The 25123-nt window shown below is 47.3% G+C and overlaps 1 protein-coding gene across 7 annotated transcripts; it reads left to right on the plus strand.

The window, feature by feature from the left end:
• CPNE9 (copine family member 9) lies at positions 63 to 24774 on the plus strand. 7 transcript variants are annotated; one of them, XM_021069295.1, is made up of 21 exons: positions 63 to 1448; positions 1986 to 2026; positions 2145 to 2191; positions 2285 to 2388; positions 2793 to 2829; positions 3022 to 3024; positions 3279 to 3355; positions 7236 to 7299; positions 7413 to 7516; positions 7694 to 7798; positions 9421 to 9462; positions 9788 to 9863; positions 9956 to 10009; positions 10403 to 10464; positions 11175 to 11221; positions 12547 to 12728; positions 12995 to 13122; positions 19715 to 19817; positions 21361 to 21418; positions 21706 to 21779; positions 24377 to 24774. In XM_021069295.1, exons 1-21 carry the CDS (start codon positions 1381 to 1383, stop codon positions 24560 to 24562), a joined length of 1662 nt encoding a protein of 553 aa, XP_020924954.1. In that variant the 5' UTR covers positions 63 to 1380; the 3' UTR covers positions 24563 to 24774. The 7 variants fall into 7 exon arrangements, with proteins under 7 accessions (XP_020924954.1, XP_020924953.1, XP_020924955.1 ...); XM_021069294.1 differs by having other exon boundaries at positions 2793 to 3024; XM_021069296.1 differs by lacking the exon at positions 3022 to 3024.

Below are 25123 nucleotides of genomic sequence, written 5' to 3' on the forward strand. Positions count from 1 at the left end.
TGACAACACCAGATCCTTAACCCACTGAGCCACCAGTGAACTCCTAACAGCCATTGTCTTGTATCATCATTTGACTGCTTTCTTTGTGGAGTTATTTGGAAAGTTCTCACTGTCCCTTGTTTGTGCTGGAAGAAGGGGTTTTTATGGGGATGGGGCAGATGAGGCAGGAAGAAAACTGGAGACTTGAGTGTGCCTCTTAATTTCGGAGCCATGAGAGCCTCTGGTGATATGGGGACATGTAGTCACAAGTTGTTAAGGTGGGAGCAGTGGTCCTCAGACCTGAGGGCTTTAGTCCCCTAGGAAGCCTGTTTATCCATTGCAGATTTCAGGGGTGCCTGAAATTGCAACTTGAAGATGCTCAGATTTTCATTAACTGAGAAATGCATGGGGGAATCCATTTTTAACATATTCAGCAGACAGCCTGCTCCTGATACAGGTGACCTACAGCCCCTGCCTGTGATGAGCACTGGCTTCCAGGGTTGTGGAGGCAGTAGGCAATGTGGGGAGGATGGGCCTGGCTGATCATCACCTTCATGTACACTGTGACCTAGAATGGGTTGCATCGTCGCAGTGTATCTCTGACTTCTACCATGAAGTCCTGAGGGCTCAAAGACATGGGCAGAGGGCTTTGCACAGTTCTGTAACAGGCACCATTTACTGACTTCTCACTAAACACAGATGAGGTCATGAGTGCAAGTGCCCAGAGGAAGGAAATAGCAGTGAACATTTTCTTGAGTGTTCACTGTGTACAATCCCTTGTGCTAAGTCCTTTCTGTGGATTATCCTGATAAAATTGTACAGCACCCCAGTAGGAGCTATTATGGCCTTTCTACCAATGAAGTGACTGAGCCACAGAGATGTGCAGTAACTTGCCCAAGGTAACACAGCTAATAACAGATGTGTAGTTCTTCCTATTCAGAGACTGAAGGAGGGTGGAAGGAGGAAGGGGGAGAAGATTGTTGAGGGAGCGACTAAGGGAGAAGAGTCCTCCCCAATGCCTCCCAGACACCCCAACCCTTCAGCACCGCGGACAGCTACTGTGGGGGTGGGTGGGCTGGGTTTCACCCAGAGGAAAAGGGCTGGGAGGGCTCTCCTACCTTGGGGATTGAAGTTGGATTTGTGTATGGTTCCTGGCCAGCTTGAGACTGCTCCAATGGGGCGGGGGCCACCCGCAGGGCCGGGCGGGGCTGTGTTGCCATCTGGAGCCGCAGCGCCAGCGGCCACAGTGAAGGCGCGAGCAGTGAGAGCGCACGCAGGACTAGAGGGAGTACAGCCGCCACCACCGCGGCACATGGGCCGACTCTGCCGCTGCCGCCTCCCCTAGCAGCCCCGGTGTCCCCAATCTTGCAGCCTCCCGCAGCTTCGGCCACCCGACCAGCCATGTCTCTCAGCGGAGCTTCTGAGCGCAGCGTCCCGGCCACCAAGATTGAAATTACCGTATCCTGCCGGTGAGCGGGCCACTCTTGGGAGGGCTTGGTCACTGCCCCGGCACTACCCGGCTCTAGGGCTCAGTGCGGGCAGAGGCTAAACCTGGGGAGAGGGGCGGGGGGGAAGAAACAACATCTGGGGCTGGAAAATCGCGGATGCAGACTCAGGGGAGTTACTAGGAGACTCAGGAAGGGGGTTTATTTAAACAGCCCCCACCACGAAAGAGGACTCAGCCTGCAGGTTCTAGGGATGAGTCGCTGGAATCCAGTAGGATCTGGGCCCCGGGAAGACAAAGTTCTGGGGGCTATCCATCTTTCCTGAGCCCTTGGAGGCAGTGTGGACATGTAGGCATCCAGACCGCAGAGATACGGCTCTTGGGCTGAGATTTCCGGTGTTGTCCAGCGTGCTGACAACGCGGACCCCCAGCAGGGTGTAGTGATGGCAGAGGGAGGTGTGATTTGAGCCCATGCCTCTCAGGCGCCTGGTTCTGGGCATAGTCAAGACGATGGGCTCCAGGATGACCCACCCCTTGTTCGTCTGTTTGTTGCTTTCTCCAGGAACCTGCTGGACCTCGACACCTTCTCCAAGTCCGACCCCAGTAGGCGGCGCCAGGGCCAGGAGGGAGGGAACTTGGGGTCTGGGAGCGACTGAGGGGAGGAGAGGGGGTGCGGGCCAATTTGACGTCCTGCCCTCTCCGCCTCTGCTCCTGCCTGCAGTGGTGGTGCTGTACACGCAGAGCCGGGCCAGCCAGGAGTGGCGGGAGGTAAGTCCTAGAACCCTCGCCTGGTCCAGAACCTCCACGAGAAGTCATCTGCCCCCAAGCAGGCCCCGCGCTGACTCTCCGCTCCTTATTCAGTTCGGACGGACCGAGGTGATCGATAACACGCTGAATCCAGACTTTGTGCGCAAATTCGTCCTTGACTATTTCTTTGAGGAAAAGCAAAACCTGCGCTTCGATGTGTGAGCCCCGCCCAGAAATCTGGCTTGGACCCCACCCCCACCCCCAGGCCCAGATTTATTGCTCTCTTTGAAGAGCTCCACTCAAGCCTCAGCCCCGCCCTCAAGGCTAGGTTAGCCCTGCCCTTAGGTCAGATCCAACCCAGTTCATTGCCCACACTCTGCTCCCTAATTTGGCTCCACCTCTGCCTACATCCAGCCTCTGACAGGACTCTGCCCCCAGCAGCAGACCCCAGGCTCCAACTCACCCCTCACCCTGACTCCTGCCCAAGAGAAATCCAAGTTGAATTCAGGGCCGAGGCCGCCCCTCCCTCCACCCACAATTATAACCAGGACTTGAAATCTGACCCCTTTTCCAGCCTCTCTCCCATCAGCCCTGCCCCACGTTGGTCCCACTCTCTTCCCAGGTACAATGTCGACTCCAAAACGAACATCTCCAAACCGGTGAGTGACTGTCCCCTCACAGGCTGGCCGGGCACAAAGGCAGCACTCAGTGTGTTAAATGACCTTCCTCAGAACCCTCCTACCCCTCAAACCCACCCTCCCTGCTTTCCTCATCTGTTCCTGCCTCAGTTTCCCTTCTGTGCCTCTTTCTCACTGCTCTTCTTCCTTTTCGACTGCCGCTGGGACCCTCAGAAGGTGAGGCTGAAGGGCGGCTGGGCAGGAACAGGGTTATGGTGTGTGAGAGGTGGAATGGCATCCTGGCTTAAAGTGATGGCAGAACCAAGAAAGGGCAGCTTGCCTGGGGACCCCTTCCCCTCCTTAAAAGCACAGACCAAGTGCTTCTGCTGCCTCCAGTCTCCATGGTCAGTGTAGCAACATCACCAGGACTGGACTGGGTCTCTGAGCCACCAGCCCCCTCCAGGCCTTGCTGACTCTGTATCCTGGTGCAGGATTTCCTGGGACAAGCGTTCCTGGCCCTGGGAGAGGTGATCGGAGGCCAGGGCAGCCGCGTAGAGCGACCCCTCACGTGAGCTCAACCGGAAGGCGGGAAGAGTGGGTCTCGAAAATCTCCTCATAAGGCCAGCTGACCCTGTATCAGTGGAGGTTGGGAGTCACCCTGGTCAGGAGCCTTCAGTGGCTCCCATCATCATCGTGGGAAAACCCAATCTCCAGGGTTTTTGCTTAAGTCATTCTCAGACCTGACATGTCTTCCCTCTCTCTCTTCCTTTTTTTCTAAATCTGATTCAACCTTTAAGGTCCCCTTGCAGGCCCTTTTCCAAGAAACTTCCCTCACTAAATCAAGTCCTCTGGAATTTCCCTTACATTCACTTACTAAATGTTTATTATTAGCATGTTTGTAAGCCATACCCTGTGTGAGGATCCATTCCACAAATACTACTGGGCACACTATGTCAGCCACTGTTCAAGGGGCTTGGGTTACAATGGTGAACAGAACAAATGTTCCTGTCCTCAGGGAGCTTATACTACGGAAGTGGGAGAAACAGTCCGAAATTGACATAATAAAGAAGTAAAATACATAATATATTAGAAGACATTAATTGTTGTGGGGAAAAGGCAAATTAGACTGGGATTAGAAGGACTGGAATTGCTGGGTGGGTGGGAGTTGCCAAATTTAACAGAATGACTGAGTAGGCCTCATGGAGAGGTAACTCCAAAGCAATGACCTGAAGGAAAGCAAGTGAGCCAGCTGTACAGATATGTGGAAGAGGAACATTCCAGGCAGAGAAAACTGCCAAGTGCAAAAGTCTGATACATTCAAAGAGCAGCAAGGAGGCCAGTGTAGGTGGAACAGGGTGAGCAGGGGGAAGAAAGGAGGAAGTGAGGTTAAAGGGTTCTCAGTTAGGGCCTTGTACCCACTGTAAGAACTTTAGCTTTTACTCTGAGTTGCAGCCACTGGAGAGTTCTGATCGGAGGAGTGACATGATCTGACTTGCCTTCAAATGAGGATGCTGGCTGCTGGGCTGAGATTAAACCTTGGGTGGACAAAAGTAGAAGCAGGGAGGTGTTACAGTGATCAGCGTGCTGGAGGTGAAGGAGGGAGAAGTGGTCAGATTCTGGATATATCTTGAAGGTGGATCCAATGGACTCCTGACCATTTGAATATGGATGTGAGGAAACAAGGAGTCGAGGATGACTTTGGCCTGAACATATGAAAGGATGGATTTGCCATAAACTGAGATGATCTTGAAAAAAGAAAAAAAAAAAGTGAGGGAGTTCTCTGATGGCCTAGTAGGTTGAGGCTCTTCTGTTCTCACCACTTTGGCTCTGGTTGCTGCTGTGTGGTGTATGTTTGATCCCTAGCCCAGGAATCCCCACATGCTGCCTGAGTGGCAAAGAAAAAAAAAAAAAAAAAAGAGAGAGAGAACCTGAAATAAATGTTGCAACTCTCATTAAAAAAAAAAAAGTGAGAGAGTGGTAATGTGGGGGGAATTCAATTAGTATTTCAATCTGACATGTTGAATTTCATATATGTAAATTTAATATATATGTATGTAATGTTTTTGGCCATGCCTGCAGCATCCGGAAGTTCCTGAGCCAGGGATCGAACTTGAGCCACAGCTGAGACCTAAGTCACTGTGGTGACAACACTGGATCTTAACCTGCTGTACAACAAGGGAACCCCTTGAATTTCATAATTTGTATTAGATGTTTGAGTGGACATATCAAATAGGCAATAAGAAATATGAATCTTAGATGCTCTTTAAGGACATGAAATTCAATGAGATGACTAAAGAAGGGAGGAGAGAGAACAAGAAGATCAAAGACCAAAACTCCATGAGTTGGAACCAGGAAGGGAGACTGAGAAGGAGTATTGTTGAAATGGGAGGATAACTGAGAGAAGGTGGTATTGTCCTGGAAAGGACACGTATCAAGAATGATGAGATTCTATCAAAATGCTGCTGCAGTTCAGGTAAGATGAGGATTGGGAATTGGCCATGGATTTAGAAATGTGAAGGTCACTGGTGACTCTGACAAACAGAGTTTTGAAGGAGAGGTGGGAATGACAGCCTGGTTGGGGTAGTTTAGAAGAGAACGGAAGAGAGGAATGGGAATTAGGAATCTTTCAGATGATTTTGCTACAAAGAGATGAGAAAAGGAGGGGTGGCTGAAGTGAGAGGTGAAGTCAAGAATAGGTTTGTAAGAAGAGTTCCTGTTGTGGCTCAGCAGATTAAGAACCTGACTAGTATCCATGAGGATGAGGGTTCAATCCCTGGCCTTGCTCAGTGGGTTAAGGATTCGGAGTTGCCATGAGCTATGGTGTAGGTCCCAGACGCAGCTTGGATCCTGTGTTGCTGTGGCTGGGGCTGTGGCATACAGAAGAATGTTTGTAACTTTGTAACATCAGAAAAATGATACCACATTTGTATGCTAATGGGAATGATTCAATAGAAACTGAAATTTTGACATAATAAAGAGTAGAGAGTTGCTGGAGTGATGTCCCTGTGCAGCCAAGACGGTGTGGAATGTAGCACATAGTGGAGGGATAAATAGGCACACGGATAGTCATTTATAGCAACAGTAGGAAGGCCTTCTGTGGGTGAAGATACTGGAGGCAGGGTAGGTGTGGCGGTGGGTCTGTGGACATTCTCTTCTGGTTGCTTCAGTTTTGTCAGTGAAGCACAAAACAAGGTCATTGGCTGAGAGTGAGGATGGAGGAGGAGGCCTTTTGGGTTGAGAAGAGAGGAGGAGGAGTGAACTGTCATCTCGGAACCGGAGAACGAAGGGACTCGGGATGTACAGCATGATTAAGGACTCTCTGGAGGTTTGGGGTCATGCATTTAAAATGAAACCAATCAGCATGAACGTGTGTTTCCCTCTGGCCATATTCAGCTGCACAGGTGCAGTATGGGTTAGGCAGAGCTGGATTTAACTAGGGCTGTGGTTCTGCCAAATAAGTATATAGAAGTGAAAGAAGGGCAAGGGAAAAGGAGTAGGATGCAAGGGAGTGATTATTATAATCCAGAGAGAGTGGAATTCACACTGGGTGAGGAGATGTGGGAGAACACTAAGGAGGCAAAGAACAGTGAGAAGGCAGTGGGATCAGTGCCTTGATTCTGGATGTGCAGAAAGCTAGGCTAGGAGTGCAGGTTGGCAGGCCCATATCACCAGGGTCCCTGACTACTCGGAGAACCAAGGCAAACGAGGGGTGGGTGTCCTGGTGTGCACTCTTCAAGCACATGGAAGTGTCCCTTCCTAGATCAAAAGGGAATAAGGGTTCACAGGTCTTTTTTATTTCACTCTTCACCGTCTTCAGGAAGCACAGCATCTCTGACCCAACAAACCAGCCATTTCGGCCTGGGTCTGGATGGAAATTCCTCTCCCTCATTTGGGACTGCTACATCATGCTCTACTTGCCTAATGACTTTGACACCCCACCTCTCCCTGGAAGCTCCCTGAAGGCAAGGTCTAGAAGATCTGGAAAGTGCCAGTTGGCCAGTTCACACCTAGCACAGTTCCTGGCATATAGCAGACACAGGGTCTGCTTTGAGAACCACCTTCATATCTTCCAAGTTCACCAACTGCTTTTTCTTCCATGCACTCATTCTGATCTCTTCACAACCCTGAGAGGTGGGCAAGATTCTCCTTACCTAGACAACCAGGGCCCCAAGAAAGGGAAAATAACTTGCCCAGAATTCTAAATACTAAGACTTTCCCATACTAGCATTACAAAATGTCCATGTAGGCTAGGTTAACCCCTTCGTTCCAGACTACAGACCCCTCCCTAAAGTCAGGTCCTTCCCCACCAGGAGCCACCTAGGTGAACACACTCAGGGGACAGTCAGTAAATGGCAAATTAAATCCCCAACCCACCCAATCCCAGACGGCCACCCCCATCCTTGTTTCCTACTCTCCCCACCTCACAAAGAGGCTTTTTCTGCTTCCAGGGGTGTACCAGGCAAGAAGTGTGGGACCATATTGCTGACTGCAGAGGAGCTTAGCAATTGCCGGGTCAGTAAGGCCACATGCTAGACCCAGAAGGCTCTCTTCTCTCCCCGGTTCCCTTTATGGGGTGTCTGAGTCTGTAGGCAATGTGAATGTCAATAGCCTAATTTCATCTCTAGGATATTGCCACCATGCAGCTTTGTGCAAACAAGCTGGACAAGAAGGACTTCTTTGGGAAATCAGACCCCTTCCTTGTGTTCTACAGGAGCAATGAGGATGGCACGTGAGTCACTGCCCTCACCGTGACTATGGGCCCATTAGGGCTCTTGGCTGGAGCATCTTAGACTTCACCAAGACCTAAGCCCAGAATTCACTTAAGGCAGCACTTATGAAACCCCAAGAGTATCAGGCCCCACTTCTGGGCTCAAAAGGCAGGTTCCAGTTCTCTTATCCTCTCCAGGTTTACCATCTGCCACAAGACAGAAGTTGTGAAAAACACGCTGAATCCTGTGTGGCAGCCCTTTAGCATCCCTGTGCGGGCATTATGCAATGGAGACTACGACAGGTATGCTCAGCACAAGCTAAGGAGTTAGGGGACAAGGGCGTGAGAGTGGAGTTCTTGGGCCACAGAATGAAAGCAGAAATGTCTTGAATAGTGTGGGAAGATCCTGCTCAGTGAGAAAGAGTTTTAGACATGGAGATGGGTGCACAGGGAAACAGATGGATAGCCTGCTTGGATGAATGGATGGATGGATGAAAGGGCAAATAAACAAATGAATGAGAAGAAATATGGATGGGTGGTCAGATAAGTACGTAAATTGGTAAATGGATAGATGAGTATTTGGATAGGTATATAAGAGGATGGGTGGGTGGGTAGAGGGGGAGATGGATGAATGGATAGCAGATGAATGGAAGAGTGAACTGATGGGTGGATTAGTGGATGGACAGATGGTGGGTGGATTAATGGATGGATGAGTAAAAGGATGAGAGGACAGACAGGTCTATGAGAGATTGGTGGATGGTTGGCAAGGCAGAGGGATGACTTGGAAAACATGAGGATAAACAGAATGACAGGTGGATTAACAGACAGATGAATGGATAGTAGAGAGGTGGATGGATTGGTGGATGAGTTAGTTAATGGATGAGTGTAAAGTAGGTGGATAGGCTGACCATATGAATTAACAAGTGGGGAATTTAAAGATAGATGGGTGGGTAGGAGGATGGATGAGCACATACATGGATGGCTATGCAGATGGATGGATGATCAGATGGACAAATGTCAGATGGTGTTTGGCAGGATAGATGAATGGAGAGACAGACAGATGCTTGTATGTATCCATGAGTCAGCGGAGTGCTGGATGTATAGTTAGATAGAGCTTAATAGGTAATTGGATTAGCAAATATATGGGTAAATAGGTGGCTAGATTGATGGATGGATGGTTGACCTGCTACACAGATCAATGGACATATGAGATGACTTAGGCATAGTAGTTAAGAACATGGTCTTTGGAACCAGGATGTCTGAACTTAAATCTCAGCTTAGTCATTTACTAGTTATGAACCTTAGTCAAGTTACTGTTTTTGTGCCTCACTTTCCTTATTCCAAAATGATAGGTAGTCCCCATTGTGGCTCAGTGGAAACAAACCCAACTAGTATCCATGAGGATGTGGGTTCAGTCTGTGGCCCCGCTCAGGGGGTTAAGGATCCGGTGCTACCACGAACTGTGGTGTAGGTTGCAGATACCACTAGGATCTGGCATGGCTGTGCCTGGGGTGTAGGCCAGCAGCTACAGCTCCGATTCAACCCCTAGCCTAGGCACTTCCATGTGCTGCAGGTACAGTTCTAAAAAGCAAAATAAATAGATAAATAATAGTTTTTACTTTATAAATTGGTTGTTAAATTAGACAATCTGAAAATGCTGAGAACCACATCTGGAATATAGCAAGACTCAATAAGTAGTAAAGAATAGTAATAGTAGTACAAACAGCAGCAGTAGTAGTAACAGCGATAATGGCAGTAGATAGCTGGGTACAGGCATGGACTGATGAACAGATAGAACAAAGGGGAGGAAGGTTATTAGAAGGACTGATGTGTGGATGGGAGGATGATTTGTGTGCAGTTGAGTGGGTGGGGGTGTCTCTGATTTATCATACACACCCAGCCTATGTTTATCTCCTGCATTTCAGAACAGTGAAAATTGACGTGTACGACTGGGACCGGGATGGAAGGTAGCAGTGCCCTGTATAGTACCACCTCCTCCTGTACTTAACCCAAACAATTCCCTGAAATACATAATACATTCACTAGGAATCCCACAGTAGCCTTGGGAGCCAGAAAGGGTAATGATAGATGCCAGGACCTTGGGTACAATTGATGCCCTCAGTTGTCTCTGATGCACTGTCTCTTCCCCTTAGCTTGGCCCCTCTTCTGGCCTGAACCCCAGTGTCCTGCAGCCCAAATAGAGGCAGGGGATAGTGGGCATAAAAGACTGGTTTCAGGGATGGCTCCAAGCCACGAGCAGCTGTTGCTCACCCACCCCTGGCCTTATTGTAGCCACGACTTCATCGGTGAGTTCACAACCAGCTACAGAGAGCTGAGCAAGGCCCAGAACCAGTTCACAGTGTATGAGGTGAGAGCTCCAGCCCTGCCTCCATCCTAGTGTGCCTAGTGTGGGGTTCCTTTCCTCTGTTTCCCATCAGCACTGTTATCTTCTTCACTTAGGTACTTAACCCTCGGAAGAAATGTAAGAAAAAGAAATATGTCAACTCGGGAACTGTGAGTACTCCATAGGGCTCTGGCCTTCCCTGGATCCTTCTGTTTCTATCCCCACTGACAGACAAATGCTCAGGGTACGGGAAGGCTGTGAGCACAGGTTACATGGTAGAGTGAGGTTGCATACAAGGTGGCACTATTGAAGTTTTCTTTTTCTTTTTTTTTTCTTTCACCTAAGGAAATCTTTTTGATCGTTACTCTTCAGATTTTTTTTAAAAAAACCAAAGCTATATTTCCCAATTTAATATACTTTTGGAAATCCCAATATGTTCCTGACAGCTGGCCCTTCCAGAAATTGGACGGGTTGGATAAGGGTATAGAATCAAGTGCCTCTTTCCCTTTTCCCACCCCAGCTACCCTTTCCAAAGTAGCAGAGCTGCCTCTTCTGTCCCACAGGTGACGCTGCTTTCCTTCTCTGTGGACTCTGAATTCACTTTTGTCGATTACATCAAGGGAGGGTGAGTCACAGGCCAAGCTCTGGGCCAAAAGCCTAGCAGTGAGTAACTCCCAGTTCTGAGCCTCAGTTTTACTCTTTATTAATGGTCAGGGTCCAGTGTGGTCATGAAGATAAAACTTTAAAACACCTGGCAGACCATAAAGTGCTCTGTAAAACACAGAGTGCTGCCCAGCTTAGTTCTCTTCACAAGACTACCTTTCAACTGTAGCTTCCAGTCCCTCCGGAAAGATGCCAGACTAGTGGTCTTCAATAACCTCACTGGGGCCCAGACAGAAGATATGGCTGGTAAAAGGGAGAGGCCAAGGAGAGAGAAAAGACAAGCTGACTGTAGGGGACATTCTGCCTGGTTTAGTGGAGGCAGGCAGACCTGGGAATGGTACTTTCTTCTCTAAACCTCATTCTTCACCAATGTAAAATGGAGATGATATTACTACTTCAGGGTACTCTAGTAAAGGTTAAGTTGAATGATATATAATGTACTTGTTGCAGAGAAGGCATTTAATCCTGCTACCCAAAGTGTGTTCCATGGACCAGCAGCATCTGCCTCATTTGGGAGTTTGTTAGAAATGTAGAATCTCAGTCTCCACCCCGGCCATCCAAATCATAAATTGTATTTTAACACGATTCCCAGGTGATTTGTATGCATACTAGTGTTTGAGAAATCCTGGTGTAAGTATTAGTCCCTTATTTCTCAATCTATTTCCCCAACAGGACACAACTGAACTTCACAGTAGCCATTGATTTCACAGCTTCCAATGGTGAGGCATGGATGGGGGGATGGGGTGCAGAGGAATTCTAAAGAAGTCATTAGGGATTGGCCTGGATTCTGACCTGGGAACTTACCCAGGAAACCCAGGCTTGAGGCAAAGCCCAGCCAGGCTGATACTGGGGCAGAAGTGTTGTGAGGAGATTACTGAATGTAATGGTAGAAGCTAGAAGCGGGTACAGAAAAATAGGGTAAACAGGTCAAAGAAAGCTGAAAGGATAGATAGCTCAAGAAGTGGATGAGTAAATAAATGGATGAGAGAGAACAGGAGTGTAAGGAGAGATGGATAAATGGATAGAAAATGATGACTGAGTGGGTGGATAGATGAATAAACAGAGTGGGCAAATGGGTCACGGGTGAGTACAGTAGACTGGACAGGTGGATGCATGAAACGGTGTGTGGGTGGACAAATGGACAGATGTTTTTATTGGGGAAATAACAGGTATGTAGATAGGGGAATGGATGAGTGCACAGGTAGGTGGATACATATCAGGATAGACAGAGATGTGAATGAATGGGATGGGTAGGGATGGATGGATGGACAAAACAATATGGCTATGTGGATGGATGGGAAAGAAAGAGAAATGGCAGGTAGGCAAGTGAGCAGACGGATGAATAGATGCATAGATAGGTGGGTGGATAGTTGCATAAGAGAATGGAGAAGCAGATGGATAGAGATGAATAAGTAGATTGAAAGCGAGTTCCCCTGTGGTGCCGTGGGTTCAGGATATGTCACTGTCACTGCAGTGGCTCAGGTTTGACCCCTGACCCAGGAACTTCTGCATGCCATGGGCACAGCCAAGAAAGAAAGAGAAAGAGGGAGTTCCTGTCATGGCTCAGTAGCTAACGAATCTGACTAGGAACCATGAGGTTGCGGGTTCAATCCCTGGCCTTGCTCAGTGGGTTAACGATCCAGCATTGCCGTGAGCTGTGGTGTAGGTTGTAGACGCAGCTCAGATCCCACGTTGCTGTGGTTCTGGTATAGGCTGGTGGCTACAGCTCCGATTCAACCCTTATCCTGGGAACCTCTATATGCTGCGGGAGCGGTCCAATAAATGGCAAATAGACAAAAAAAGAAAGAAAGAAAGGCAACTATGGCCAGTGGATGGGTGATTGGATGTATGAGTAGGTGGATGAGCTGATGGATAGAGAGGAGTTGGTGGATGGATAAATGAACACGTGGATGACTGGGTAAAATAATGAGGGAGCACATGGGAAAAGAGTGGATGAATGGATAGGTGGATGGATGCAAGAATGGACAGGTGAACAGACAGATGATCAAAGTGACCATGAGGAGGGGCTCATGTTTCCCTACAGGGAATCCCCTGCAGCCCACCTCCCTGCACTACATGAGTCCCTATCAGCTCAGCGCCTATGCCATGGCCCTCAAGGCAGTGGGAGAAATCATCCAGGACTATGACAGTGATAAACTCTTCCCAGCCTACGGCTTTGGGGCCAAGCTGCCTCCTGAGGGACGGATCTCCCATCAGTTCCCCCTGGTATGATATGGGCCAGAGTCTAGACTCCATGCCCTGGCATCTGGCCCACCTAAGTTTATACGATTCTTCACTTATGTTTCTTCTAAGGGTAAAGGACCTGCAGAGGAGCAGGAGCTAGGAAAGGATAGCAGAGCAGGGAGGGAAACAGGGCTGGAGCTTGGAGGGGAGCATGAGAGTAATGGAAAAAGGAAAGAGTGAGTTGGGGTCAGAGCAATCCTGGGCATACTGTGCATGGGCTCAGCCCAGGAGGGCCTCTTCCCTGACAGAACAACAATGACGAAGACCCCAACTGTGCGGGCATTGAGGGCGTGCTAGAGAGCTACTTCCAGAGCCTGCGCACAGTGCAGCTCTACGGGCCCACCTACTTCGCTCCTGTCATCAACCAGGTGGCCAGGTAAGCAAACTGGGTGGGGTTGGGAGGGATTAAGACAACCCAGACAATTTGCTGTGGCTCTGGCATAGGCTGGTGGCTACAGCTCCAATTCCACCCCTAGCCTGGGAACCTCCATATGCCACAGGAGCGGCCGAAGAAAACTCAAAAAAAGACAACCCAGACAGGGGACTGACTTCCCAAGGATTGTCAGGACCACTCTTCGGTGAATTTGGGCTTTAGGGAGAGGATAAAAGTTTCAGTATTGGCCAGGCTCTGGTATAAAGAGGTTTCATAATGTCTTATTTTGAGGTAGAAAGGATGTCAAAAAACTACCCCAGCCCTACTACCTGTGAACAACAACCCAGGCCTCAAGTTTAGGGAAGAGAGAAGGGCCTATGGAACAATGAAGAAGGCACAAGCTTTGGCATCAAAACTGGAAGTCATCCTGGGTCCACCCCTCACTTAACCATGTGACTTGAAGCAACTAAGCTTCTCTAAGCCTCCATTTCATTTCTGTAAATGGGTGTAATATTGGATAACAATAACACCTTCTTTGTATGGCTATTGGGAATTTAAAATTAGATAATAATAAAGAATGATTAGCACAGTGCCTGGCCCATAATAAGTGTCATAGTAGATTAAAATGATCCCAAGTGGTAGATTAAAGTATAGAAGACTAACTTCTAAAAGTAAAGAGTAACTTCAAATTTTCCAAATAAAGACATACAAAGAAAATCCAGCTCACTGATCAAATGATTTTATTTATTTTTATTTATTTATTTTTGGCTTTTTAGAGCCGTACCTGCAGCATATGGAAGTTCCCAGGCTAGGGATCAAATCAACAGCTACAGCATGAGGGGTCAAATCTGCTACTGGCCTACGCCACAGCCATAGCAACGCAGAATCTGAGCCATGTCTGCGATGTACACCACAGCTCACGGCAATGCCAGATCTTAACCCACTGAGTGAGTCCAGGGATCGAACACACAACCTCATAGTTCCCAGTCAGATTCATTTCCGCTGCACCACAACAGGAACTCCTCAAATGACTTTTTAATGCAAATAAAATAAAATGACTGAACTAAAACCAATAAACCTAAATTAGATAAATTCACCTATTGAAAGATAGTTTCTCTGATTGCATAGAAAATAATAATAAGTAAACTGTACTATATGCTAAACAAAAGAGACTCATATAAAACAAAATACCTCAGAAAGGTGGAAAGTGAAACATGAAACAAAAAAAGAGAATAAAAGTGGAAAAATTTCAAGGAGATTTATATTTCCAGAGACTCCTTTTTTCTCTAATAAAGATTAGTTTATTTTCTAAGTCAGAGTGAGGATAATAGTTTCTTTAATTATAAAAGCATAGGAAATGGTGTTCCCATCATGGCGCCGTGGAAACAAATCGACCAGGAACCATGTGGTTGCAGGTTTGATCCCTGGCCTCCCTCGGTGGGTTAAGGATCCAGCAATGCCATGAGCTGTGGTGTAGGCCAGCAGCTGTAGCTCCGACTGGATCCCTGGCCTGGGAACCTCCATATGCCATGGGGTGTGGCCCTAAAAAAGGAAAAAATAAAATAAAAATAAAACTTAAAAAAAAATCATAGGAAAAAATAAGAGCATAGGACTTCTCTTGTGGCTCAGCAGATTAAGGATGTGGCATGGTCACTGCAGCAGCCCTGGTCACTGCTGTGGTGTAGGTTCATTCCCTGGCCCGGAAACTTTTGCATGGTACAAATGAGGCCAAAAAAGAAAAAAAAAGTAGCATAACATTGCCATAGAAAATCTCAAGGATGGAGGATTAAATAGGAAATCAACCAAAATACTGCCCATGGGAATATATATGTATATGTATTTCTCGCCGGTCTTTCCTTATACAACTATAATGGCAGTTGAGTTACAAGTTTCTTTTATTTTCTTTATTATTATTTTTTTGTCTTTTGTCTTTTTTTGGGGGGGGGCCACACTCACAGCATATGGAGGTTCCCAGGCTAGGGGTCTAATCAGCTACGCCAGATTGAATCCACGTCTGCTACCTACACCACAGCTCATGGCAACGCCAGATCCTTAACCCACTGAGCGAGGCCAGGGATTGAACCCGCCATCTCATGGTACCTAGTTGGATTCGTTTCGGCTGTGCTATGATGTGGAACTATGAGTTGCAAGTTTCACTACTGATTTTTTCACTTAATAATGGAACCTGAGGTTGTTTTTTCTTTTTCTTTTTTCTTTTTGGTCTTTTTAGGGCTGTACCCATGGCATATGGAAGTTCCAAGACTAGGAGTGGAATAGGAGCTGTAGCTGCTGGTCTATGCCACAGCCAGATCCTGAGCAAGGCCAGGGGTCAAACCCACATCCTCATGGATACTATTCAGGTTCGTTACCACTGAGCCAAGATGGGAACTCCTATTTTTTGTTTTATTAAACAGACTTCTTAAATATTATCTTGAGCAAATTCGTCATTCATTCATTCATTCAATAAACATTCAGTAAAAGGGAAAGTAGCATGAATGTGAGCTATGGAGCTAGACTAGTTACTATACCCCCTCTACCTCTTAACCAGCTGTAGGACTGTGGACAAGACTCTTAACCCCTGTGCCTGTTTCCTCAACTGTACATGGGCACACTAATATCCACATCACAGGGCTGTTGTGAGGACTAACTAAATTAATATTTGTCGAGTACTTAGAAGAGTGCCTGCCACATCATAAGTGCTATAGGTGTTAGCTCTATTACTGTTACTATTATTATCATTATTACTATTCAAAGGGCATCTGCGTTTGCTCAGTTCTCTGCTGGGGCACTGGAGACTCAGAGATGAATCAGTTCTAGTCTCTGCCCTTGGGAACTCCTGCCTTGGAGCAGGAGACAGAAATATAAATAAATCATTACCTTCTATAGGCCAGAGATTCCCAGACTTTTCCAGCAAGTTGCCTGTTGGCAAAGGCAAATGACTGCTTCCCTTAGGGGAATCTGGGGGCATAGCTGAAAGCAGCCAAGCTGAAAATGTCTTTGAAATCTCCATATTTAACTTAAAAATTAATGCAAGTTTTTCATTCTTCTACCATTGTGTCCATTTATGCTGTAATTTGGGGAGGAGGTGTTTTAAGTGTACTTAGAGTCATCTGGCTTTACCCATCAGATCATATAATAGAATGAATGCTCCAAGTATCCTGTGATCTTGAGTGCCCTTGAGCACATATGCTGGTACCACTAGGGGTGTGAGAACCCATTTGGAAGGGCAGAGAGACCATCTGAAAGGACCCAGGCAGCTCAGGCATGGAGAGGACTACTTGGCTGGGTGCAAAGGGTGAACTGGACTTTATCAGAGAAAGAGGTGCAGAGTAGTCCTGGCAGAAGGAGCCACTTGTGAAAAGTACAGAGGCATGAAAGGGTAGGCTCAATAAACAGTAAACAGTGCCAGAACATGCCACATATATAAGGACTGTACAAAGAGAAGGCCAGGACTGTAGATTGGAGGAATCAAGAGCTTAGGCTTTAGGCTTAGTTGGTCAAGTGGGGGCTTGGACCCAGGTTCACCACCCCTTGGGGATGCTACTCAATGTCTCCAAACTTCAGTTTTCTCATTTTAAAAATAGGAATAAAATAGGCGTTCCCGTCATGGCTCAATGGTTAACGAATCTGACTAGGAACCATGAGGTTGTGGGTTCGATCCCTGGCCTGCTCAGTGGGTTAACGATCTCACGTTGCTGTGAGCTGTGGTGTAGGTCGAAGACACAGCTTGGATCCCACATTGCTGTGGCTCTGGCATAGACCAGTGGCTACAGCTCCAATTCGACCCCTAGCCTGGAAACCTCCATATGCCATGGGGAGCAGCCCTAGAAATGGCAAAAAGATAAATAAATAAATAAATAAAAATAGGAATAAAATATATGCCTACCTCATAGAATGGTGGTGAGAATTAAATGAGATCATGTATTTTAAGTGTGCAGCTGGGATTTTGATGATCACAGATGACTCTTCATTGTTTCCTGCCCAGCAGCTAAGTGGGGCACAGACTGGCCTTCCCCAGCCAGTCCCCTGGCTCCAGGTCTAAATGGGAATGCCAGGTATCTGGCAGGGAGCCAAAGATGTACCTCCCATGCCCCAACTGCCCTGGCTCACAAATCCCTTCATGAGGGACCCCTGCCCACTGCTACAGCCCCGTCTTTCTGCTGTAGTCCTACCTGCACCTCCTAGAACATACTTCCTATGTTTGCACATGCCATTCCTTGTCTCTGGGACACTTCCCCTTTACCTTCCCATCCCCAACATCCCCACTCTCACCCCTGCCTGGATAATTCCTACTCATTCTTCAGGTCTTAGGTTAGACGTCATGTCCTCAAAGTCCTGACCTCAAAGCATCTTAGTGGTATAAGCATCCATCTCCCCCCAGAACAGTGATGCATGCTCAGTATCAAACTTGGTGCCTGACACTCCGCCAGTGTGCAATGACTATTTGCAAAATGAGTGAGTGACTGGAAGCAGTACCAGCCTAAGCCTCTGATGAGACAGCAGCCAAAATTCAGGAAGGGAGCTGGGGCTGCTAAGAAGGATCATGGCCCACCCTCACCCTGGGCAAAATGAACTATACCTATTTGTTTATTTTTATTTATTTTTATTATTTTTGCTTTTTTAGGGCTGCACCCATGGCATATGGATGTTCCCAGGCTAGGGGGTGGAATTGGAGCTATAGCCATCACCCTACACCACACCTTACAGCAAGGCCGGATCCCCAGCCCACTGAATAAGGCCAGGGGGTTGAATCCGCATCCTCATGGATACTAGTCGAATTCATTTCCACTGCACTGCAACTGAACTCCTATACCTATTTGAATCCTCCACTTTCACCATGCTTTCCTCTGATTTTTTTTTTTTTTTTTTTTTTTTTTGTAACTACACGGGTTCCAATAGAACTTCCTGCACTGATGGAAATGTTCTGTATCTGTGATGTCCTCTATGGTAGTTACCAGCCACATATGGATAGTGAGCATTTGAAATGTTGCTAGGGTGAACAAGGAACTGAATGTTTAATTCTATTTAACTTAATTAATTTAAATTTCAATAGGAACTAGAGGCTAACTTACTGGATAGTGCATAGTGCAGCTCCATCTTTTCCAACCCACACAGGGCTTGAGATTGGAAGTCAAGAGATCAGGTCTGCCACAGCCTTTGTGCTCTCTGAGGTCTTTTTTTTTTCCTTATGTATACAATAAGGGGACTAGACGCAATGATTTCTAAAGTTCTTTTCTGATCAAAAAATCTTAGATTCAAAGACTGATGGTAAGAGAAGGAGAAGGAGCTCTGGAAGCAGCTGTTAGACTGGCAGAGGACCAGAAGCCTAGGCAGTGGGACGTGGTCAGCAGAGAGGAGAAGGGAGAGAAAGGGAGGAAAGGAGGCATTCAGCCTTTGGTCTTGCTTTTGCATAAAACCCAAAATCTTTCCAGGGCCCACAAAGCACTGCATGGTCTGGGGCCTGTCCCATCATGTGGTTCATTCTGCTTTCTTTACTTGCTTGGCTCCAGACAGGGTGGGCTTCCTCCAGTCCCATCGTGGGGCCTTTGTCCGTGGCTGTTCCGTCTACCTCGAATGACCCTCCCTTCCCTTAGCCTCTTCTCTTTCCTCCTCTCCTTCACCCTCAAACATTATTTTCTTTCCTTTTTTTTTTTTTTTTTTTGTCTTTTCTTGGGCTGCACCTGCAGCATATGGAGATTCCCAGGCTAGGGGTCTAATCGGAGCTGTAGCCACCGGCCTACCCCACAGCCACAGCAACGTGGGATCCGAGCCACGTCTGTGAGCTACACCACAGCTCACGGCAACACTGGATCGTTAACCCACCGAGCAAGGCCAGGGATTGAACCCGAAACCTCATGTTTCCTAGTCGGATTCGTTAACCACAGAGCCATGACGGGAACTCCTCAAACCTTTTTTTTTTTTTTTTTTTTTGTCTTTTTGCCATTTCTTGGGCTGCTCCTATGGCATATGGAGGTTCCCAGGCTAGGCGTCTAATCGGAGTTGTAGCCACCAGCCTATGCCAGAGCCACAGCAACACAGGATCCAAGCTGCGTCTGCAACCTACACCACAGCTCATGGTAATGCTGGATAGTTAACCCACTGAGCCAGGCCAGGTATTGAACCTGCAACCTCATGGTTCCTAGTCGGATTTGTTAACTACTGTGCCACGACGGGAACTCCAAACATTATTTTCTTAAAGAAGACTTCACTGTCCTTCTAGGCCATGTCACAATCCCCTACAAGACACAGTCATAGCAGTGTCTCTTTCTATCCCACTTATCACTGCAATTTTATAGCTATTTCTGTGATTCTTGAATCAGTGCCCCCCCCCCTTTGAAAAGACTGAGATGGACTTGTTTTTTCCTCACTGTGTACCTCCATTGCTTAACACAGTACCTACCATAGTAAGTGCTCTATAAATGTTCCTGGAGGGATGGCAGGTGGGGCAGGAGCCAGGTCTGGGGAAGGAGCCTGAGCTTCAGAAGCCCCAGCCCTTGCTACTGCTTACATGCTGGCTGTGGAAGTTTTAGGGATGGTGTGTTCCTTTGGCCTTTCTGGGATTTCAGCTGGATTCTGATCTTGGCCTCTCACCCAGGGCTGCAGCCAAGATCTCTGATGGTTCCCAGTACTATGTTCTGCTCATCATCACGGATGGGGTCATCTCTGACATGACACAGACCAAAGAGGCCATTGTCAGTGTGAGTCTGGGGAGGAGGGCTTGGTGGGGAGGGGGTCACTGTTAGTACTGTGAAGGGGTTGAGATTTTATCCTAATGCAAACTAATAATTTACCTTGCCAATTTCTTTTTTTTTTTTTTTTCCCACTGTACAGCAAGGGGATCAAGTTATCCTTACATGTATACATTACAATTACATTTTTCCCCACCCTTTGTTCTGTTGCAACATGAGTATCTAGACAAAGTTCTCAATGCTATTCAGCAGGATCTCCTTGTAAATCTGTTCTAAGTTGTGTCTGATAAGCCCTAGCTCCCGATCCCTCCCACTCCCTCCCCCTCCCTCCCCCTCCCTCCCCCTCCCCCTCCCCCTCCCATCAGGCAGCCACAAGTCTCTTCTCCAAGTCCATGATTTTCTTTTCTTTTTTTTTTTTTTTTTCTTTTTGCTATTTCTTTGGGCTGCTCCTGCAGCATATGGAGGTTCGCAGGCTAGGGGTCGAATCAGAGCTGTAGCCACTGGCCTACACCAGAGCCACAGCAATGCAGGATCCGAGCCGTGTCTGCAACCTACACCACAGCTCACGGCAACGCCGGATCGTTAACCCACTGAGCAAGGGCAGGGACCGAACCCGCAACCTCATGGTTCCTAGTCGGATTCATTAACCACTGCGCCACGACGGGAACTCCCATGATTTTCTTTTCTGAGGAGATGTTCATTTGTGCTGGATATTAGATTCCAGTTATAAGTGATATCATATGGTATTTGTCTTTGTCTTTCTGGCTCATTTCACTCAGTATGAGATTCTCTAGTTCCATCCATGTTGCTGCAAATGGAGTTATGTCATTCTTTTTTATGGCTGAGTAGTATTCCATTGTGTATATATACCACATCTTCCGAATCCAATCCTCTGTTGATGGACATTTGGGTTGTTTCCATGTCCTGGCTATTGTGAATAGTGCTGCAATGTACATGTGGGTGCATGTGTCTCTTTTAAGTAGAGTTTTGTCCGGATATATGCCCAAGAGTGGGATTGTGGGGTCATATGGAAGTTCTATGTATAGATTTCTATACCTTGCCAATTTCATGGATGCTGGCAGCAGATACAAGACTTCTGGATCAGAGACAAAGAACTTTGCTATTCCCAACAACAGCAGTAGCTCAACAATTAGCATTTTCTCTTATTCTGTAAGTCCCAAATCCCACAAGATGATGTGCAGAGGGCCAAATGGACCTGTACCCACAGTGGATTGCATTATAGAATAGAAACCCTGAGCTTAGGAAACCCAAGTCTTGTATAATGGGCAGTAAGCATGCCCTTTGTTCCAGTGTGAGACATTTTATCATACTGGACAGTAAAAAAACCTACCCTTTGCTCTAAAGGAAGACACTGTATCTTTCAAGGCTATTACATATTCAGACATCCTTGATAATCTGGCTCAATGGGAATCAGTGCTTCTACTTCTAAGATATGCAGAAACATCACACACAACATGCAGAATGGTCTGCCAATAGTCACCTCCCTTGTTACTGCTGCTCACCCCAACCATTTACTCTCTTTCCCTCACAGGCCTCCTCCCTGCCCATGTCTATTATTATTGTTGGTGTGGGACCAGCCATGTTTGAGGGTGAGTAAGATGTGGGGTGTCCATGAGTGGGACCATGAGCTGGGGGAAACAGAAGAGAACCTGGCCACCCAGGCCTGCCTCACAGAAATGATACGTCCTTCTTGGGGTTCCTGGGAAGATGCAATGCGTGGGAAGGCATAATTACTTCATTACAATCCCAGTATTTGTAGGACTTTGACACAACCATTAGGCCTTCTCATGATGACTCCACAGGGGAGCTAAGAGGGAGGGTGCAGCATGGGTTGGTGTGGGAAAGGCCAATCAGCTAAGGGGTGTCTTTTTTGCAGCAATGGAAGAGTTGGATGGCGATGACGTGCGCGTGTCCTCTAGGGGACGATATGCAGAGCGGGACATCGTTCAGGTAGACCTGACCAAGGAGAGGAATCATGGAGCCAAAAGGCATGGTGGGAGGGAGAGGCTAAGTTAGTAGACATTCCCTTCCTGACTTTTTAATCACCTACCCCCCGCAACCCTATCCCCTGCATTCTTTCAGCCTTCCTATATTCACTGAAGAAATTCTTTTTGAGAAAGAGGCAGGTTGCCACAGCCATTGTGGATTCATAGTATAGGAGATCCTCGAGGCTCCTGCTCTTTAGTAGAAGCAACCAATAATAATCACACAGCTAAACATCTCATTAGATTGTGATCAGTGCTCCAGAGGTACAGCAAATGCCACTATGAGAGCCTATAACAGGGACCTGATTGGGTACGGTAGTCAGGGAAGGCTTCTACAAGGAAATGGCATTTGAAATGAAACCTAAAGGAAAGTATAAGCATGATGGTAGAGAAGCAGCATGTGAGAAGGCTCTGAGGCCCTGGCCCAAGCATGGAGAAGGCAGGAGGCCAGGGTGGCAGGATCACAGTGAGTGAGGAGATGAGGAAGCCAAGGTCTTGCCAGTTAGGGTGAAGTTTGGGGCTTTGCTCTAAAAGAATTGGAAAGCTCTTGAAGGATTGTGCATAATGGAGTCAGATTTGCATTTAAAGACATGCAGAGGGAAGTTCCCATCTTGGCTCAGCAGTAATGAATCCAACTAGTATCCGTGATGACACAAATTCAATCCCTGGCCTTACTCACCATTAGCTCTGCTGTAGGTCACAGATGCGACTCAGAGCTGAAGTTGCTGTGGCTGTGGTGTAGGCAGGCAGCTACAGCTCCAATATGACCCCTAGCCTAAGAACTTCCGTATGCCACCAGTGCAGCCCTAAAAAGGCAAAAAAATAAAAATATAAAAAATAAAGACATGCAGAGGAGTTCCCATCATGGCTCAGTGGTAACAAACCCGACTACTATCCATAAGGACACAAATTTGATCCCTGGCCCTGTTCAGTGGGTTAGGGATCCGGCACTACTCTGAGCTGTGGTGGAGGTCACAGACTCGGCTTGGATTGCATGTTGCTGTGGCTGTGGTGTAGGCCAGCAGATGTAGTTCTCTTTCAACTCCTAGCCTGGGAACTTCCATATGCCACTGGTATGGCCCTAAAAAAGACAAAAATAAATAAGACATGGAGAGATGCTTCATGTAGGGTGGACTATGGCAAGGTGAGAAAGAAGCTGGTAGACCCATTAGTGAGGAAGCCTTTGAAATAGTAGAGGATATTTGGATGGGAATGGAAACAGTGAGGATGGAGAGAAGAAGCAAATTCAAAAGATTTAAGAAAAATTTACAGAAGTTGAAGATCTGATTAAATGGTGACAGGACATGAGGAAGGCTTCAAGGGTGATTCTCGGTTTTCTAGCTTGAGCAACGAGGTGAGTGATAGTCCCAAATTGGAGGAGGAGCAGATTTGGCAGAAAAGCCTATTATTCAGTTGTGAACACATTGAGCTCAAGGTATCTAAGACAACTGAAGGGAGATGTGATATGGGCAACTAAATATGTGTCTCTGGGCTTTAGAAGAGAGAATGGGAATGGATTATAAAGTTGGGAGTCATCAGGGAACTTTTTTTTGACAAGTATAGCTGATTTTCTTTCTTTCTTTCTTTCTTTTTTTTTTGTTTTTTTGTTTTTTTGCCATTTCTTGGGCTGCTCTTGTGACACATGGAGGTTCCCAGGCAAGGGTTCTAATCAGAGCTGTAGCCACTGGCCTACACCACAGCCACAGCAACGCGGGATCCAAGCTGCACCTGCGACCTACACCACAGCTCACAGCAATGCCGGATCCTTAATCCACTCAGCTAGGCCAGGGACCGAACCTGCAACCTCGTGGTTCCTAGTCGGATTCGTTAACCACTGCACCATGACGGGAACTCCTAGCTGATTTTCAATATATTAGTTTCAGGTGTACATCATAGTGGTTCAGTGTTTTTAGTTTATACTCCATTAAAAGTTATTATAAGATAAAATCTATAATTCCTTGTGTTATACAATATAGCCTTGCTGCTTATCTATTTTATACATAGTAGTTTGTATCTCTTAATCCAGGGAACAGTTTTGTAAAGTCACAGAAGTATGAAATCACCCAGGAAGAGAATTGAGAGAAGGGAACAGATTTAAAGATCAGGTAGACCAAGAAGAATAGGAATGAAAAAGAAAAGCATCCCAGAAGGTAGGAGGAAATCTGGAAGAATGTCATGTATCAGGAGTGGTATGTCCAGGGAGATCATGGTCAAACATAGTGGAAAGCTAAAGAGGAGTCAGCAAGATGAGGACTGACAGTCATTGCCTGCTGGAGTTGGGAACGCAGTGTTGCTGACATCCTTAGCAACAGCAGTTTCAGCTGTTCAGCAGTAGACTGCATGAAGCCAAGCTGGAGTAGGTTGAGAGTGAATAGAAGATGGGGGGAAAATAAAGTGGGTGGGGAGAAAGCAAATGTAGAAAGCTCCTGAGGATAGGAGATAGTGTGATATTTGGAAAGAGATGTTAGGGGTCAATGAGGAAGCTTCCCTACTGCCCCTTTCCTTACTCCTCTCTCTTCTGGCCACTGCCCACATCTGATTGTCTGTCTGTGCTTGTTCCAGTTCGTCCCATTCCGAGACTATGTCGACCGGTCAGGGAACCAGGTGCTAAGCATGGCCCGACTAGCCAAGGATGTGCTGGCTGAGATCCCGGAGCAGCTACTGTCCTATATGCGCACCAGGGACATCCAGCCTCGCCCTCCACCACCTGCCAACCCCAGCCCAACGCCAGCTCCAGAGCAGCCCTGAGATCGCAACTATCCATTGCCTAGCAGTCTGCCGCCTGCCCACCTACTGCTTCTGCTGAAACCCAGAGGCACCTGGAACCCTGGACGTCACTGGAGGCCAACTTGGAGGATTGGAGCTGGCTGATCAAGCCCTCTGCTCCCTCATCCAGAAGGGCCTAGCACTATCACCACCTCCCTGCCTTCATGCCAGTAATAAAGCTGATCTTTACTCCATGTCTGTCACATGGCTCTTGGGGAGGAGAGTGGGGGACCCAGGGCCTGAGGCCACACCAAGAAAAAGAGGGAGCCAAGGTCAGCCTCAGCTGTGGTTCATCCCCTTTTTTTTTTTCTTCCCCTTTTTAGGGCCAAACCCGAGGCATATGGAGGCTCCCAGGCTAGGGGTGTAATCGGAGCTACAGCTGCCAGCCTACACCACAACCACAGCAATGCGGGATCCGAGCCACGTCTGTGAGCTACACCAAGCTCACGACAACACTGGATCCTTAACCCACCGAGCAAGGCCAGGGATCAAACCCGCAACCTCATGGTTCCTAGTCAGATTCATTTTTACTGCGCCATGACG

This window comes from Sus scrofa, chromosome 13 (assembly GCF_000003025.6).
Source record: "Sus scrofa isolate TJ Tabasco breed Duroc chromosome 13, Sscrofa11.1, whole genome shotgun sequence".
NCBI lineage: Eukaryota > Metazoa > Chordata > Mammalia > Artiodactyla > Suidae > Sus > Sus scrofa.